This window comes from Neofelis nebulosa, chromosome 17, assembly GCF_028018385.1.
Source record: "Neofelis nebulosa isolate mNeoNeb1 chromosome 17, mNeoNeb1.pri, whole genome shotgun sequence".
NCBI lineage: Eukaryota > Metazoa > Chordata > Mammalia > Carnivora > Felidae > Neofelis > Neofelis nebulosa.
In genome coordinates, this window is record NC_080798.1 from 18,031,713 (window position 1) to 18,047,651 (window position 15,939).

The 15,939-nt window shown below is 54.0% G+C and overlaps 3 protein-coding genes across 7 annotated transcripts; 2 read left to right on the plus strand and 1 right to left on the minus strand.

Moving 5' to 3' along the window:
- The first annotated feature begins 1,107 nt into the window (after positions 1-1,107).
- TYROBP (transmembrane immune signaling adaptor TYROBP) lies at positions 1,108-3,804 on the plus strand. Of its 2 annotated transcripts, none has more exons than XM_058706682.1 (5): positions 1,108-1,250; positions 1,634-1,660; positions 1,813-1,947; positions 2,117-2,163; positions 3,573-3,804. In XM_058706682.1, the coding sequence occupies exons 1-5, from the start codon at positions 1,190-1,192 to the stop codon at positions 3,636-3,638; spliced, it is 336 nt and encodes a 111-aa protein (XP_058562665.1). In that variant the 5' UTR covers positions 1,108-1,189; the 3' UTR covers positions 3,639-3,804. The 2 variants fall into 2 exon arrangements, with proteins under 2 accessions (XP_058562665.1, XP_058562666.1); XM_058706683.1 differs by having other exon boundaries at positions 1,109-1,250; positions 2,120-2,163.
- Positions 3,805-4,489: 685 nt separating this feature from the next.
- Positions 4,490-6,522, minus strand: HCST (hematopoietic cell signal transducer). 3 transcript variants are annotated; one of them, XM_058706685.1, is made up of 4 exons: positions 5,852-6,522; positions 5,419-5,484; positions 4,871-5,002; positions 4,490-4,640 (listed from the first exon to the last, which is right to left on the minus strand). In XM_058706685.1, the coding sequence occupies exons 1-4, from the start codon at positions 5,892-5,894 to the stop codon at positions 4,603-4,605; spliced, it is 279 nt and encodes a 92-aa protein (XP_058562668.1). In that variant the 5' UTR covers positions 5,895-6,522; the 3' UTR covers positions 4,490-4,602. The 3 variants fall into 3 exon arrangements, with proteins under 3 accessions (XP_058562668.1, XP_058562667.1, XP_058562669.1); XM_058706684.1 differs by having other exon boundaries at positions 4,490-4,643; positions 5,852-6,026; XM_058706686.1 differs by having other exon boundaries at positions 4,490-4,643; positions 5,461-5,484; positions 5,852-6,011.
- Positions 6,523-7,228: 706 nt separating this feature from the next.
- Positions 7,229-14,872, plus strand: NFKBID (NFKB inhibitor delta). 2 transcript variants are annotated; one of them, XM_058706680.1, is made up of 12 exons: positions 7,257-7,351; positions 8,783-8,883; positions 9,080-9,140; positions 9,595-9,812; positions 10,048-10,238; positions 10,321-10,426; positions 10,524-10,670; positions 10,786-10,837; positions 10,921-11,069; positions 12,942-13,058; positions 13,407-13,571; positions 14,204-14,872. In XM_058706680.1, the coding sequence occupies exons 4-12, from the start codon at positions 9,807-9,809 to the stop codon at positions 14,255-14,257; spliced, it is 987 nt and encodes a 328-aa protein (XP_058562663.1). In that variant the 5' UTR covers positions 7,257-7,351; positions 8,783-8,883; positions 9,080-9,140; positions 9,595-9,806; the 3' UTR covers positions 14,258-14,872. The 2 variants fall into 2 exon arrangements, with proteins under 2 accessions (XP_058562662.1, XP_058562663.1); XM_058706679.1 differs by lacking the exon at positions 9,595-9,812 and having other exon boundaries at positions 7,229-7,351.
- Positions 14,873-15,939: the final 1,067 nt, after the last annotated feature.

The window sequence follows — 15,939 nt, forward strand, 5'->3', positions numbered from 1 at the left end:
CCCCCACCACAAAGGGCCACTCGGAGCCTGTCCCATGACCAGCATCCAGGTTCCCCTTTTCTCTCCTAAGCCCAGGCCCAGGGAGCTGCAGGGTGTGACGCCTGGATGGGGGAGGGGGGCTTCCTGCCGCTGGCCCATCCCCCCAGTGCCTTAACCTCAGGTTCCTCCTAGCCAGTCCCAGCTCAGGCTCCTGTAGGGGCCTAGAAGTCCCTGTCTCCCCCTGAGTGCCTCCCTCTGTCCTCACTTCCATCTACTTCCTTATTTGGTGGGGCAGCCCAGCCTGGCCCAGTGGTCACCATGTTGTCCCCCCACTTGCCTCACCCCAAACGCTCAATCCTGTGTCTGTGCTGTGCGTTTTGGTGTCACTGCCTGCCTCTCTCTCTCTCTCTCTCTCTCTCTCTTTCTCGGCCTCACCATCTCTTTCTCCTTCCTTATCTTTCTTTCGTCTTGGTTCTTTTTTTCTTTCTCTTCTAAGGGTCAACTATCTGTCCCTGGGTCCTGTATTTCACTATCACCTTTATTTCCTGTGTGACCTTGGGCAAGTGTCTTTACCTTTCTGTAAAATGGGGATAAGAGCATCTACCTCAGAAGGGTGCTGTGGGGGTTAAATGAGTTAACACTTAGGACAGAGTGCCTGCGGCTCATTAGTGCCCATATCCTGATGGCTCTCTTTTAATATCCTGTAAACATCACAAGGCTCTGAGTATCAAATAATTATAGCTGATGCTTATAAAAAGCTGACAAGTGTGGGACCCTGTTCTAGAAACATTAATTCATTCCATCCCCATAAACCCCTACAAAATAGGTACTATTTTACTCCTCATTTTACAGATAAAGAAACTGAGGACCAGAGAGGTTGAATGGCTTGTTCAAGGCTGCCCAGCCAGGAAGAGACAATGCTGACGGCAATCATAGCTACTGACTCTCCCGTTACACCGATGGCTGACCCCTGAGTGGGGGTGGGTTGGCACATTTCCTTTTATGTTCCGGTAGTTAGGGGCTATAGCATGGCCCCTGGAGCGTCTTGGCCTGATTCTTTCTGGCGTTATCTGTCTCTGTCCCTCCTCCTGTCTTGTCCCCTCCTCCCTCCTGCCACCACCCACCTCAGACTTCCTCCTTCACTTGGTTGGACGCTACACCATATCCCACCGGCCCTCGAACGCTGGTGTCCAGCAGCGTCACCTGCGTCATGGGGGTCCTTGGACCTTCCAACAGGCTCCTGTTCCTGCCTCTCCTCCTGACTGTGGGTGGTGAGTTGGGGGCTTCTGCAACTGCCTCCTCCGTCCCTGGGCTCAGCTTGGAGCAGAGCAGAGAGCAGGGTAGGAGAATCAAAAGGGAGGTGGAGGGAAGCAGATCCCCAGCTCCCTAAAACTTGTGGGTCTCTCCCGGAGCCTGAGCCCCCAAGATCTGGCCTCTGGCAGAAGCAGGGGTGGGGGGACTCTAACGGTGTTGCAACAGGGCAGGTCAGGGTAAAAGCAAACAGTCCAGGGGCCTTGACGCTGACCCACAGGTCCCACCAGACATCATTCTCCACTCTTATCTCCTAGCTCTCAGGACCCAGCCTCCCCAGCTTCTGTGCCCACCCTGCAGTCACAGCCCCAGGCCTCAGTTTACCTTCTTTTTCTCTCCTCAGGTTTTAGCCCTGCCCAGGCACAGAACGGTAGGCCTAGACCCTGCAATTCCCCTCCCTGCCTCCCAAAGACTTCCCCATCTCTGTTCCCCAGTCTTTCCAAACCTACCCCTGCTGGCACCTCCTCCCAATTCCCAACTCCCACTGACCGCCCCCACAAACCCCCTGTGCCACATTCTCAGAATGCAATTGCTCCGTGGTGAGTCCTGGTGTGCTGGCGGGGATCGTGCTGGGGGACCTGGTACTGACCCTCCTCATCGCCCTGGCTGTGTACTCCCTGGGCCGGCTGTTCCCTCGGGGGCGAGGGGCTGTGGACGGTGAGTGGGGATGGCAGGGGAGAGCCTGGGCCCCTCTGAGGACTTGCCTGGCAGGGAGGGGTAAGCTCCCAAGTCACAACCATCCAAAGGGACATTGATGGAGGGACAAAATTGTCCTGATTCACCACCTTAACTGTCTCTGCACCCTGCACTACTCCCCATCCCCCAGCAGTGACCAGGAAACAGCGCATTACGGAGACAGAGTCGCCATATCAGGTGAGAAAACCAGCTTCTCACATCTCACTCCTACCCTGTGCATGTCTGTCCTAAACACCTCCCCAGTCCCTTTAGGACCTAGACCCTAAAGCCACTTTCTCAGCAACATTTCAAACCCTCAAAGACTAACGGGGCTTTCATGATCTGTCCACAAGGGCTTTCAGTGATCAATCATGACCTTATGCGCAGCTTAAAATGTGTGAGAAAACCCAGGGATGGCTTTACCTCTGCAAGGGCAAATGCAGGCCTTAACCTTCAGGCAGGCACTGAATTGTTCAGGACAGAATGATTTCTGGGAGAAGCTCTTAGAAGGGCAAGAGGATATAATTCAGCTCTAATTCAGTAACTCCGAAGAGAGGAGTTTTAGAATTTTTTGGAAGGAGGGATCTTGTATCGCTTTGAGAAGCTGATGAAAGCTAGAGATTCCTCAGAAAATCCACACAAAAATTTACAAAATTGTACATATAATCTAGGGGCGGTACAAGTACCCTTGAAACCCTTCTTAAGAACCACCATGCAGACAGAGGCATCTCTCCTTCTCTTGCCTCTCTGTCAATGTCCTTCTCAACCCTTTTGGGGGTCATGGGCTCCTGTGAGAATCTAATGGAAGCTGAACAGACCCCTTCCCATCGAGGTGTGCACCCAGACCAGTCGTTTGCATATGATTTCAGGGATTCAGTTTGAAGTCTGTCTCTTTGGACCATAAACCTCCCCCTCAATTGTGAGCCTCGTTCTATGAAATCTCTTACTTACCTGCAGCCAGCTTTGCTTTGCTTCCCTTGTGGATTAAAAAGTCTTTTTGTAAGGTGAAAGAATCTTGAGTTTGGCTCCATGAGGTCCAGAAGAATGAGGGAGATTTTCAGTTACCAGGGGCAGTGAAATCTGGGGGGAAAGCGTTATTCTAATTTATTTGTCCTTTGGTAGAATTTGTTGAGCACCTACACAGCAACAGTTTACATACTAGTTGGAGAGATGGACTTGAAGCAAATTAACATAATATCATTGGGGGAAAGTATCATGAGCGAAATAAAGCTGGTGTGGCAGTGACTGGGGTGTGCGTGTGGAGGGGAGAAATTAGATGGGGTATCAAGAAGTGCTTCTCTGAGGAAGTGACATGAGCTGAGACTTGCAGGTGGAAAAGGAACCATCCATGGGAATATCTAGGAAACCTGTGTTCTAGGCAGAGAGAACAGCACACACAAAGGCCCTGAGGCTGGGACATGATGGTGAGGCAGAGCAGAAAGGGAAAGACTGAATGCACTTGATTAAAATCCAGATCTCTTCCATGGCTGCAAGGCTGACGAAGCTGCTAGGAGCTTTACAGGCCACTGGGAGAAGGCTGAATTTTGTTTTAAGTTTATTCAGTGTACCTCTTCCACTAATGGTTCCCACCCTGTCTCTCCCATTAGGAGCTCCAAGGTCAGAGGTCAGATGTCTACAGTGACCTTAACACACAGAGGCCATATTACAAATGAGCCCAAACCACAGCAGTCAACAACCTGATGCCTGGATCCAGTCATTCCTGATGCCTACCCAGCACCTTATTCCTCCTCCCACCAAGATACAGATCCAGAGTGCTCTCCCTGAGATGTCAGACTTTTCTTCACCACTGCTCCCAAATAAACATGGCACACAAAAACACTATTGAGTTATTCCAGATCTCTGGGCTGAAGGAGCAGGGGATATGTGAAGTTCCTGGAGGGAGGGAAGCTCTGGGGACCCTGGGGTTCTTTGAGGAAGACTTAGAACTGGAGGTGTTTTGGAACACCTGGCTGGCTCAGTTGGAAGAGCATGCAACTCTTGATCTCAGGGTTGTAAGTTCAAGCCCCACATCGGCTGTGGAGATGACTTAAATTGTTTTTTAAAAATTTTTTAATATTTATTTTTGAGACACAGAGAGAGACAGAGCGTGAGCAGGGGAGGGGCAGAGAGGGAGACACAGAATCTGAAGTAGGCTCCAGACTCCCAGCTGTCAGCACAGATCCCGACACGGGGCTCGAACCCACGAACCACGAGACCGTGACCTGAGCCAAAGTTGGATGCTTAACCGACTGAGACACCCACACCCAGGCGCCCTTACAGTCTTTTTTTTTTTTAATGTTTATTTATTTATTTTTGAGAGAGAGAGTGTGGGGGAGGGGCAGACAGAGGGAGACTGAGAATCCCAGGCAGGTGCTGAGCTGTCAGTGCAGACGCGGGGCTCCATCTCACCAACCATGTGATTATGATCTGAGCCAAAGTCAAGAGTCAGACGCTTAACTGATGGAGCCACCCAGGCGCCCCCCCCCCAAACATCTTAAAAAACAAACAAACAAACAAACAAAACTAGAGGTATTTCAGTTGCTTTATTCCAACCCAAGTCGGGAGTGGGTATCCTGTGCCACCACACACAATGCAGGATGAGAGGGTCAGAAGTCAAAGGTGTCGCTTACAAGGGGGTCAGCCCCTGCCAGGCATGTTCATGTAGATTTTGTCATCTTCTGGGGGTGGGGGAGAGAAAGCATGAGGCCTGACCACCTACCAGCCACCCACGTCTCTACCTTCCTGGGGACCCCCTGCCTCAGGGGTTTCCTCAGGAGTTCCCCCATGCACCACCCCCAGGGTTTCCCCAGCATATCCTCCAGGGCTTCCCTGGAGGACACCTCCCTGGGGACCCCGTCCCTAGGGCCATCAGCCCCTCCGGGCCCCATCCTGTCTCTGCCCTCACCTTGGGTGGGCCTGCGGCGGGGGCAAGCACACACAAACACCACCGCAACGATCAGCAGCGACACCACCAAATCAGCGGCCATGAGGCCTACCAGCATCGGCAGGGAGGGGGGCCCACATCCGGAACAGGAACCTGGTGGGTGGCGCCCAGACAGAAGGGGATTGAGGTGGGGGGGGGGGTTCCAGACCCTCAGGACTGCACTTTGGGCATATGGGACAGAGGAAGTCCCCGGGGGGGTGGGGGGGCGGGTGTCTGAGATTCCCTGGGTTTGACTTGGGGGATGAAAGGGAAGGTGGAGGACTGGAGACAGGCGGGGGTGTCCCAGCACAGAGAGACATGGGTGGTGCTTCGGGCCTAGTGGGTACTCCCAAAGAAGGCTGGGGGGTGGCTGAGTCCCTGGGGCTTCAGTTTGGTGATGAGAGCAGTGATACGGGGACCCAGAGAGGGCTGCAGTTCCTCTGGGGGCTCTGATTTGGGGGTGAGAGGTGAGGTGGCGACCTGCGGTGTTCCAGGACCCTCAGGCCACACTTTAGGGACAGAAGCAGTACCTGAAGGGCCATGGCAAAAGGGAAGGAGTGCTGATTTCTCACCTGGGGTTGTCAGAGCCGCAGCCACTGTGAAAAGAGAGGGAAGGTGGGTCAGCAGGGAGAGGTGGTTCCCAAAACAGGGTGCGGGGAAAGGTGGTGTCCTGAGAAGCAACCTCCATTCCAGAGGGAGCAGATGAGAAAGAGGCCAGATGGGAAGGGGAGCTCCCAAAGACACACAGAGAGAGGACATCAGAAGCAGACCGGGGCGATTAACAGGCAGAGGCTCCAGACTCCGTTTCTCTCCCCAGAGAACCAGCCTCTGAAGCCAAATGGATCTCGAGGAAGGAAGGGGTACTGGGAGGATCTGCTTTCAGCACCCCTCCCTTCAGATGCCACCTGAGCCACCCTTTTCATAAATACCGTGCCTGCCACCCCCCATAGCCACTGGCTTCACCTGGGAGCAAAAGCAGGAACAGGATGTCACTTGAAGGGGCCATGGTGGGTAGGGGCTAGAAGGGGTCTGGCAAAAGGCTTTGGTCCAGAGAAGTCCTGAGGAACAGTGGGGGAGTAGAGAAGCAAGCAATAGCGGATATCACCCTGCTGGTGACAAGGCCACCTGCTTCCTGTGTGTGTGGGAGGGGTAGAAGTGGTGAGTCCCTGTGACTGCCTTTGGGGGTAGGGTCAGAGACCAGGGAGGCTGCTATGTTTGTCTAGGTGGGAGGTGACAGATGGACCGGGTTGTGGGCACTGGAGGGATGGAAAGATTCTGGAAGTAGAACCAACAAAATTGGTTGACCATGTAGGTATGGGTGTGTGAGAGACAGAGGGATTCAGGATGACCAAAACTTCTGGACTGAGCAACTGAAAAGTTGGGGCATCCTTGGACAGAGATGGCAAATGAGGGGAAGCAGGTTTAGGGGAAAGTGTCAAGGTCTGGGGACACTGAGTTGGAAATGCCTGAGAGATTCCTTGTGGAACTGAATGACCACAGCTGCATCTATGAATTCAGGGGATAAATCTGGTCTGGAAATGTAAATTTTCAGGTTGATGGCTTATGGATGGTATTTAAAGCCACGAGACTGGATGAGGTCACCAAGGAAGTGAGTACAGACAGAGGAGTGCCCCTGGCCCCCAAGAATGGGTGAAGAGGCGGAAACAGCCAGGGAAGCAACAGCATGGGAGGGAGGAGAACCAGGGGAGCAGAAGCCTTGAGAGCCTGAGAGAAATGATTAACATGATCACTGAGATGGGAACCGAGAATGAGCCTCCCCTGGAATGTCAGTTGGCTTGAGGGCTGGGAATTCCTGGCTGCTTAGTTCACAGCTATACCACTGCGCCCAGCAAAGTACCTCTCTTGCAGTAATAAATCATTTTTAATGATGATGAATATATGAGAACTGCCCTCTGAAAAAGAAGGTGATGTGGGGGAAAGGGAGAAATTTGAGCCCACCTATGGTGGCTCTTACCAACAGATCTTCCCTCCCTGGGGACCGGGACCCCAGTCCCCTCTTCCCCCAGGACACAGTAATACTGTCCCCTCTCAGCCCAGGGCCCAGAAATCGAAACCTCCATCACCCCCTTGGATAGAGCCTCAGAAGTCTAGGCCCTCAGTGCTCTCCTCCTTCAGGACTCGGCTGTTCTAGGCCCACTTCTCCTTCAGACCTAAGATGGGGCCCCCAGCTGCCTCTTTCCTGGGAGACTCAGGAGTCTGGCTTGCAGTGTCAGCCCCGCCCATTCAGAGACTCGGCTTGCTAGAGCGCGACACGGGGACTCCCAGGCCTGTGGGCGGGGCCCTACCCGTGACCGGGCGGTGCTAGAACCCCAGTTTAAAAACTCGCGGGGCACCAACTCTAGATCGGGGACCCGGCGGCGGCTCCGCGGGAAAGAGCGAGGCTGGCGCAGCGCCGAGGCCGCGGCCCTGGGGGCCCGCAATCCGCGCCACGGAATCCCCGAGGTAATGGGGGTGGGGTGGGGAGGTGAGACACGCTCGGCCCCTTGAAGGAGCGAGGGGCTGGGAGTCCGGCTCTTGAGGATGCCAGAGACGGAGCTGGGAGGATCACGCCTGGGTGCTGAGAGTGAGGGTACTTGGTGTTTGGAGGGGCCAGGAGGCCCGGGCATCTGGGTGGTGATGGAGGAGCGGCTGGGATTCTGGACTCCTGGGTCCTGGGCGGTAGGGGATTGGAGATTCGGAATCCCGGGTCCCGGAGGTGAAGGGGCTGGGGGCCCGACCCCTGGGTCCTGTGGGAGGACGGGGCTGGGAAGGAGTGTAGAAAGGGGCTAGGTTGAGTCCTGGGGGAGGGGGCGTGGTTGTTTAAAAATCAGCCACGGGTCCGCGGGGGTAAGATCCGGCGCCTGGCCGCAGGGGTCCACGCAGGCCTTGACCCTACCCCCCCCCCCCCACCCCGGGAATTCCCGAGTCTCCACCAGCCCTGGGTCCCTGGGCTGCTCGGGAATTCCCCACGTGCGGGGATTCCACGCGCTCCACGCTTGGCCAAGCGCCCCGCCTCTCAGCGGGACACCTGCTGCGCGCGGCCAGGCGTGGAAGGGGTGGTTGGAAGATTCCCTTGCGTGAGAGCCGTGACGTCAGCGCGTCGCGGCTGGGCTGTTTCCGAGTCCGCCCTCCCCCGCTTAACCCTTCCTCCTCCGGAATCCGGGCTCTGAAGGGTGAGCGTTGAACGCCCGGACTTCCGGGGTGGTGTGGACCAGGCTTCTGCAAACTGGGACTCCCAGGTGCTAGAGAGGAAGAGGCTGAGGGCCCGGACTCCTGGGTCTTGGGGAAACGGGTGCTAGGCTCTCGGACTCCCGCAAAATGGGGCCTGGACTGTTAGGTCTCAAGGGGGAATGGGGTCTGGACTTCTGGAACCCAGATGAGCTAGGGGCTATTGATTCGTGGTTCCTTGGGGAGAGGGGCTGCGGACTCGGACGCCTGATTTCCAGAGGAAAGTGTGTCAGCTTCTAGGGCAGAGATGTTGAGAACCTAGTTGTGCAGGCGTCTCAGGGAGTGATTCCCAGCGACCCCCGAGGCCTCGGGAATGGGAGGTCTGGGGGCTGGGATTTTTCACGGAAGTTGGGGGGAGGTGCTGCAGAGGAGCGCCCTCCTCCCCCTTCCTCAGTTTCCACGACGCTGGTGGAAAGTTGGGTCAGAGGGGAAAGTGCGAAGCAAAGGGAAGGAAACGGCGGCGGCGGAGGCGGATGCTGCACCTGAAAGCTAAGATTGGCTTTGGAGTTCGCAGGCGGAGTCAATGTGCCAGTTTTTCCGTGCAGGAGGGCGAGGCAGGGAGCCCAAAACCACTCCCCCGCGTGGTTGGGTGACTTAAAGACCCCTAATTATTTCCCTCCATCTCTTCCCCCTCCTTCCCCCCCCCCACCCCACCCCACCCCGCAGTGAGCCGGGGTGAACGCAGCCACTGCCCATCACAAACAGTGAAGAAGCTCCTGGAGGAACAGAGGCGCCGTCAGCAGCAGCCTGATGCTGGTGGGGTACCGGTAAGGCCCATGGAGCCTTGTGAACTACAACTCTCATGAGGCTCTGCCCCATTGGGCAAGGACTTGATGGCCTGCTGGGCCCTCAGAACAGATGAGAGGCTAGTCCTGACTTAGATACGCTGTGGGTGGGGGAATGGATGCTGGGGGATTGGTCATAGAAATTCTCCCTTGTTCCTTTTTGTCTCTGCCTCTACAGGGACAGTTTCCACCTCCTCTGGCCCAGTCCCTGACCCCGTCTGTGAATGAGAGTGAGGCAGGTAAGTCTGGAAAATCATCTGCTTCCCTCAGCTCACAGCCCCAGCTTTCTTCAGGGACTCAAACATTCCAAATCTTAGGACTTTTGGGAGCGTAGGAGTCAGACCTTCTCTTGCTGGGACCCAGTGGCAGTTTGATCTCCCAGATTCTTTGGAGCCCTGTAATCTATGTACGTAGCCCTTCCGTGTTGCAGGGGCCCAGGCTCCCAGCCTTCTGTTGCTCCGGGAGTCTAGGCCCTCAGCCCCACAGTGTCCCAGGAGTCCAGGTTTCAGAAGTCCAAGCTTCCAACCCCTCGGCGTCCTGGATTCGGGGTCCCAGCCCTTTGGTGTCCCACACGGACGAGGACTAGCTCCCAGCACCTTGGGAGGTTCCGGGCTCTCACACAGGTCCTCCAGCCTTGATGACTTCCCTGACTCTGGTAACCAGGCCTGCCCCTGCTCCTCCTCTCACACACAGGCCATTCTCGCTTGCCAGTACACCAAGAGACTGTGGGTTCTGGACTTGGCAGCCTGGCCCCCACCACGGGCTTTCCAGACTGGGACCCCAACACGCATGCTGCCTACACAGACAGCCCCTACTCTTACCCTGCTTCTGCTGCTGAAGGTTTCCTGACTCCCGACTTCTACCCACCCTCCGACCCAGGGCGCCAGTGTCCATTTTCTGTGGGGATGGAGGTGAGATACAGAGTGGGAACAGGATACTGAAGGGCCCCTAAAATCCCCAGTTGCCCTCAGGCTGGATTAAGGTCCTATTCTTCAGATGGGCAACACTGAGGCCCAGAGGTCCAAGGTCACTTGGTACAGATGGGACACCCAGCCACTGTACCTGGCACTCTGTATGTGTATGTATATATGTTAGGAAGAGAGAATGCTCAGCTGATTGGCTCTTCCTACCACATGCACCCTTCAGGACCCCCTGGATCCCCGGCTTTGTGCAGAACCTTCCCTGCCACAGGCAGGATCCTGGAGAGGTTCTGGACTCCCCTCAGGACCCCCACAGATGCCTCCCGTGACCACCGGACCATCTCTGGACACAGCCCGTGCTCACATGCTGGCTTTGGGGCCACAACGGCTGCTGGCCCAGGATGAGGAGGGAGACACGTGAGTGTGGGGGATCGCAGTCTGCATGCTCCTGGCTTAGCTGGGGTGCTGTGCTCACTGGTGTCCCCCTACCTGTCCTCAGGCTCCTGCACCTGTTTGCGGCTCGTGGCTTGCGCTGGGCAGCATATGCTGCAGCTGAGATGCTCCAAATGTACAGACATCTGGACATTCGTGAGCATAAGGGCAAGGTGAGGGCCAGGGGCCTGGACTCCTGGATTGAAGGCAGAAGGTCTGGGGCCTGGATTTCAGACGGGGGCCCCAGACTGACCTTCTTATGTCTTGCAGACCCCTCTCCTGGTGGCTGCCGCCGCCAACCAGCCCCTGATTGTGGAGGATCTACTGAACCTGGGGGCAGAGCCCAATGCCACCGATCATCGGGGACGTTCTGTCTTGCATGTGGCCGCTACCTATGGGCTCCCAGGAGTCCTCTCGGTATGGCCCGCTGACCAGGGGGGTGGATGGGATGGACTGGTTGCTCAAATCATGGCTTCCAGGGCTAGGAGGCCCAGGGAGACTCTAATCCAGCACTCTGCCTTCTCCTACTCAGGCTGTGATTAACTCCGGGGTTCAGGTTGACCTAGAAGCCAGAGACTTTGAGGGTAAGTTGGGTGGTGAGCAGGGCAGGTGTGGCAGGTGGGGTGGGTACTTCAGACACAGAGCCCTCACTGTCTCCATTCTGCAGGCCTCACCCCTCTCCACACGGCCATCCTGGCCCTCAATGTTGCTATGCACCCACCTGACCTATGTTCCCGGGTGCTGAGTACCCAGGCCCGAGACAGGCTGGCTTGTGTCCAAATGTTGCTGCACATGGGTGCTGATCACACCAGCCAGGTGAGCTGGGCAGTGGGCCGCCCCTAGGAGGGTGGGTCACCTGGATGGTGTGGGGCGGGTCACCTGGATGTCCAGGGGCTTCAAACAAATGCTGGCTTTGTCTCTTCCCAGCTATGTGAACTTGAGCCTATGACTTCATTTTTCTGTGCCCCTAAGAGTAACATTACTGATCTTAACTTATATTTATCCAGCACCTACTATTCATCTAGTGCTGCGTTTCATGGATTAGCTAATTGAGTCCACAAACATCCTTTGACGTGTGTGCTATTATCACTTTTTCTGTTTCACTGGTAAGAAAAACTGAGGCACAGTGTCAAAAATCTTACAGCTTGTGAGTATCAGAGAAGGGATTAGAACCCAGGTGGTCTGACGCCAGAATCCACCTCTTCATAAATATATTATTCTCCTTCCTCTGATCGTAGCTTCTTCGCAGGCTGAGAGAATTAAACATCGACTTATTTAGTTTTGTTTTTTAGTTAAGGAATTTTGAACACAGATAAACTACAGAAAATGGTATAGTGAACTCCCCGTACCCAACATCAATAATCAGCAACTAGTAGCCAGTCCTGCCCCATCCATCCCCTCACTTTCCTGTAATATTTTATTTAGAAAAATTTTTTTGGTGTTTGTTTATTTTGGGAGAGAGAGTGAGTAAGAGAGGGGCAGAGAGAGAGAGGGAGAGGGAGAATCCCAAATGGGCTCTGCCATGTCAGCACAGGGCCCGATGTGGGGCTGGATCCCACGAACTGTGAGATCCTGACCTGAGCTGAAATCAAGAGTCAGATGCCTAACCGACTGAGCCACCCATGCATCCCTATGTTATTTTAGAGCAAGCCCGAGCATATTTTTATCCATAAATATTTGTGTCTTTAAAGTTAAGGACTCTTTTAACCTCAGTACGATTATTCCACCTTAAAAAAATTAATCTCAAAATACCAAATATACTGGCTGTGTTCAAATTTCTGATTGACCCTAAGGGATATTTATTTTTTTTTCGTTACAAAAACTAGGATCCAGATAAAGCCCACATATTGCCATAATAAGACTTTTAAGGTCCCTCTTAATTTAGAGCTTCTCCCTCCGTCTCCTTGTCTTCTCTTCATAATATATTTGGTGAGCCAACTAGGTTATTTTGCCTTGTAGAGACAAACATATATTTTTTTTAATTTTTAAGGCTTATTTATTTTGAGAGAGAGTGTGTGTGCACGCACGTGCATGCATGTGCAGGGAAGGGGCAGAGAGAGAGAATGAATCCCAAACAGGCTCCTTGCTGTCAGTGTAGAGCCTGACTCTGGACTTGATCGCATGAACTGTGAAATCATGACCTGAGGAGAGAGAGGCACCGGATGCTTTACCAACTGAGCCACCCAGGCATTCCTAAACACATAATATTTTTTAATGTCCATTATCATTACAAACTCTTTAAGGGTACATAATAAGGTTTCACCCTGGAAAATGCATTTATTTGCTCCAAAATATGAAGAGAACAACTCAGTATAGAAGTGGAGATAGGCTTGCTTAGACCCCTGATTGATGCTGCTCAGGTCCCATCCTTATAGGTAAAGACTGTCCATGTGGGATGCAGGTACATTTTACTGTGCCTCTTAGAATGTGGGGTAGCCAGGCAGCTGCTAGCCCAGAGTCACTTGGGCTGGAAAATTGTCATAATAAATGTATAGTTCTGGGATGCGTTCGATGTGAAAGGCACCCCCTTAAACGTGGTACTCTTGTATGGTGCACAACACCTATACGTGTATAAGGCACCCCTGGGTGCCTGTAAAGGGGAGACAAGGTGTCTAAAGGCTCTTGGTTCCATGGGAGGGACCCTGGGTGTGAGGACTGGCCTGACCTCTGCTGTCCCCTTCTCTGTAGGAAATCAAGAGCAATAAGACGGTTCTGCATCTGGCCGTGCAGGCTGCCAATCCCACCCTGGTTCAGCTGCTGCTGGAGCTGCCACGGGGAGACTTGCGGGCCTTTGTCAACATGAAGGTAGGGGCCTAGGCTGGCATGTGCAGGTTGTGTGAGATATGACAGAGAGGGGCAGTGGGATGTTGGGAGTCCTGTGGGCTATGGCTGTGGAGGGGACAACGTATGGAACATGGGTGGGGACTGTATAGGATGTGGATGTAATTGGGGGAATGCATAGGACAGAGAGGGGTGTGTGGAATGTGATTGCAGAGGGGATTCTGGGATGTCACTGGGGGCATGTGGGACATGGATGTGAAGGCGGGAGTGTGGGACTCGGGTGTGGCAGAATGTAGAATATGAAGGGTACCTGTTGAGGGTCCAGGCCAGCTGAGTCTGAATCCTTATCAGTCCTCCCCTCACTGTCTCCAGGCCCATGGGAACACAGCCCTCCACATGGCGGCTGCCCTGCCCCCTGGGCCACCCCAGGAGGCCATCGTGCGGCGCCTGCTGGCAGCCGGGGCAGATCCAACACTGCGAAACTTGGAGAATGAGCAGCCTGTCCACCTGCTGCGGCCCGGGCCGGGCCCCGAAGGGGTGAGCACTGAGCCCACCCTGACTGTAGAGTGGCCTCTGACTTAACAGGGTGAACGCCTGACGCTACTCATTCATGACTTGAGAGGGTGATTTTAATCTCAGAAGGTGACTTTGATCCCTATCCAACCCTGACTTGGAAATATGATCTCTGACCCCAGTGTTGGATTTCATACCTGGTATTGGTGACTCCTCCTAACCTCTCCTTCAACCTTGACCTCCGAGTATGGCCTCTACTTCTACCCCTGAATCATGACTTCGGGGTGTGACCTTTGATTCCCAAGTTTGACCTCCAACGCCCTGCCCCAGCCCTGACGTCAGAGTGGGACTTCTGACCCCTCAATGTGACGTCTGATCCCTTGCCCCTACTCTTTGACTGCCAGTCCTCAATGGTAACCCCGAGGTGGGAACACACCCCAGCTTTCCTTCCATCCCCAGTTCTGGCTCCTGAACCTTTTCTCAGTGTTTGAACCTTCGTCCCTAACCCTAAGTCTTGACTCTGAACCTCTGACCTGCAAACCCAGTTGATCTTACTCTGCTTCTCCACTTTAACCCCCAACTTCACAGTGTTTGTGTCCCCCACCTCTCCTTCCAACCTCCCTAACTTCTCTTCCTCTGCCTTGTCTTGTCTGCAGCTCCGGCAGCTGTTGAAAAGGAGCCGTGTGGCACCCCCAGGCCTGTCCTCTTAGGACTCAAACCCAGAACCTGGACTGATTTTCCAGTCCCCACCGTCCTGTGGGACAGCCAGCGTATGCTAATGTTGCAAATCCGTGATAATGTATGTGGAACGTCCTGCCATTGGGGTCTTACATTAAAACCCCAAAATGGCTGCGGGGGTGTAAACAATCCCCAATATTTGGGGTAGTGTAATACCCCTCTCCCACCTACAAGGAGCCCTCTTGATGATTTCTGTGAAATCGAGGCCCCTTGATTGTTTCTGTGAAACACCTGGACCCCTAGCCCTTTCCCCATTGGGATCTTTTGGGGCCCCCGCCCCTACTTGACTGTTCACACCTAGAACCCCAGATGTGATTTCCCTACACAGTACTTGGAGTACCCCCAAAATAGCTCCCAGTGCCACCCAGTAGAGCTCCTAAGATGACCCCCCAAACCTCCCCAGGACCCACACCATTCAGGTCCTTACCTCTGAGACATGGGAAGGACTCTTCTAGATGTGAGTTCCCTAGGTCATATGCTTTCTAATTCAGAACTCCACTGGCTGGACCCCCCTGTCCCCGATCTCCCCATTTCCATTGAATCCCTCCCCGATGTGGAACTCCTTATTAAACTCAATTTGGACTCAACTGTCTTTGTCTTAATCTCTGGAGGCATTGGTGCAGGGGAGTGGCTGTGGTGCTCGGCTGGGTAGGCATGTTTGGATGAAGGTGCCTGGGGGGTGTGTAGCAGACACTGGGTGCTGCTGTCACCCTCACGGTATCAACATCTGGTGGTCTGACCTGCTCTGTCCTGGCTGTGAGCACAGCAACCTTAAATGCCACTGAGTTTATACTGCTTCCCATCTAACAGCCCTCCTTTCAGAAGGAGATGGCACAGAACTACTCCAGGTCCTGGGGCGCCTGGGTGGCTCAGTCTGTTGAGTGTGCGACTCTTGATTTCGGTTCAGGTCATGATGCCAGGGTTGTGGGATTGAGCCCCATGTCGGGCTCCGCCCTGAGTGTTGAGCCTGCTTAAGATTCTCTCTCTCTGTCCCTCTCCCCCATTTGCTCTTTCTCTTTAAAATACACATACACATACACATACATACTCCAGATCCCTCACCTCTCTGTGAGGATAATGTGGAAGTATGTGTTCTGTACAGGCTCTCAGTTTCCCAACAGAATCAAGCTCCAAGCCCCGCACTGGTTCTGGCTTGATAACATACTCTTTCTCGACTGCTTTCCCTTTTCTGTGTCATATCCCACCTCCCCTACCAATAAGTTGTCCTCAAATCCTGCTTCTGGAGAAACCCAAACTAAGAGAGAAGACCTCCATAATGCCCCCTTCTCGTAATTGCCCCAACAGCCTCTGCTCCGGACTTCATCTGAGTCTCATCCCTCAAAGAGCCCCTCCCCCTCTGAAAGCCCTCTGACCCATCATAGCCCCCCACTGCTCAGAGCCTCTCAAGGACAACAAACCAAGCACACTTCAGGGCATGTACTACTGTCTTTACCCCGAAACTTGAGGCTTAGAACAACCATCACTATTTGCTCATGATACTGCAATCTGGGCTGGGCTCTACTGGACAGTCCTATCCTGCTTTGGTCATTCATGTGGCCACAGTCAGCTAGAGGCCTGATTAGGCTGGCCAACTTCACTCACGTGTCTGATAGCTCAGTTGAGATGGCCAGAACCACTGGGAGTGGGCCGAGCA

What these genes read in the sequence shown, in the direction of transcription:
- HCST (XM_058706684.1), bottom strand. Translation starts at nt 5,894, where the DNA reads ATGGCCCCTTCAAGTGACATCCTGTTCCTGCTTTTGCTCCCAG. An exon ending in GTTCCTGCTTTTGCTCCCAG is followed by an intron (nt 5,485 to 5,851) that starts GTGAAGCCAGTG and finishes CTCTTTTCACAG; the next exon opens with TGGCTGCGGCTCTGACAACC. An exon ending in CTTTTGCCATGGCCCTTCAG is followed by an intron (nt 5,003 to 5,418) that starts GTACTGCTTCTG and finishes GCCACCCACCAG; the next exon opens with GTTCCTGTTCCGGATGTGGG.
- NFKBID (XM_058706679.1), top strand. An exon ending in CAGGATGAGGAGGGAGACAC is followed by an intron (nt 10,239 to 10,320) that starts GTGAGTGTGGGG and finishes ACCTGTCCTCAG; the next exon opens with GCTCCTGCACCTGTTTGCGG. An exon ending in AGAAGCCAGAGACTTTGAGG is followed by an intron (nt 10,838 to 10,920) that starts GTAAGTTGGGTG and finishes TCCATTCTGCAG; the next exon opens with GCCTCACCCCTCTCCACACG.
- TYROBP (XM_058706682.1), top strand. Translation starts at nt 1,190, where the DNA reads ATGGGGGTCCTTGGACCTTCCAACAGGCTCCTGTTCCTGCCTCTCCTC. An exon ending in TCTCCTCCTGACTGTGGGTG is followed by an intron (nt 1,251 to 1,633) that starts GTGAGTTGGGGG and finishes TTCTCTCCTCAG; the next exon opens with GTTTTAGCCCTGCCCAGGCA. An exon ending in CCCTGCCCAGGCACAGAACG is followed by an intron (nt 1,661 to 1,812) that starts GTAGGCCTAGAC and finishes CCACATTCTCAG; the next exon opens with AATGCAATTGCTCCGTGGTG.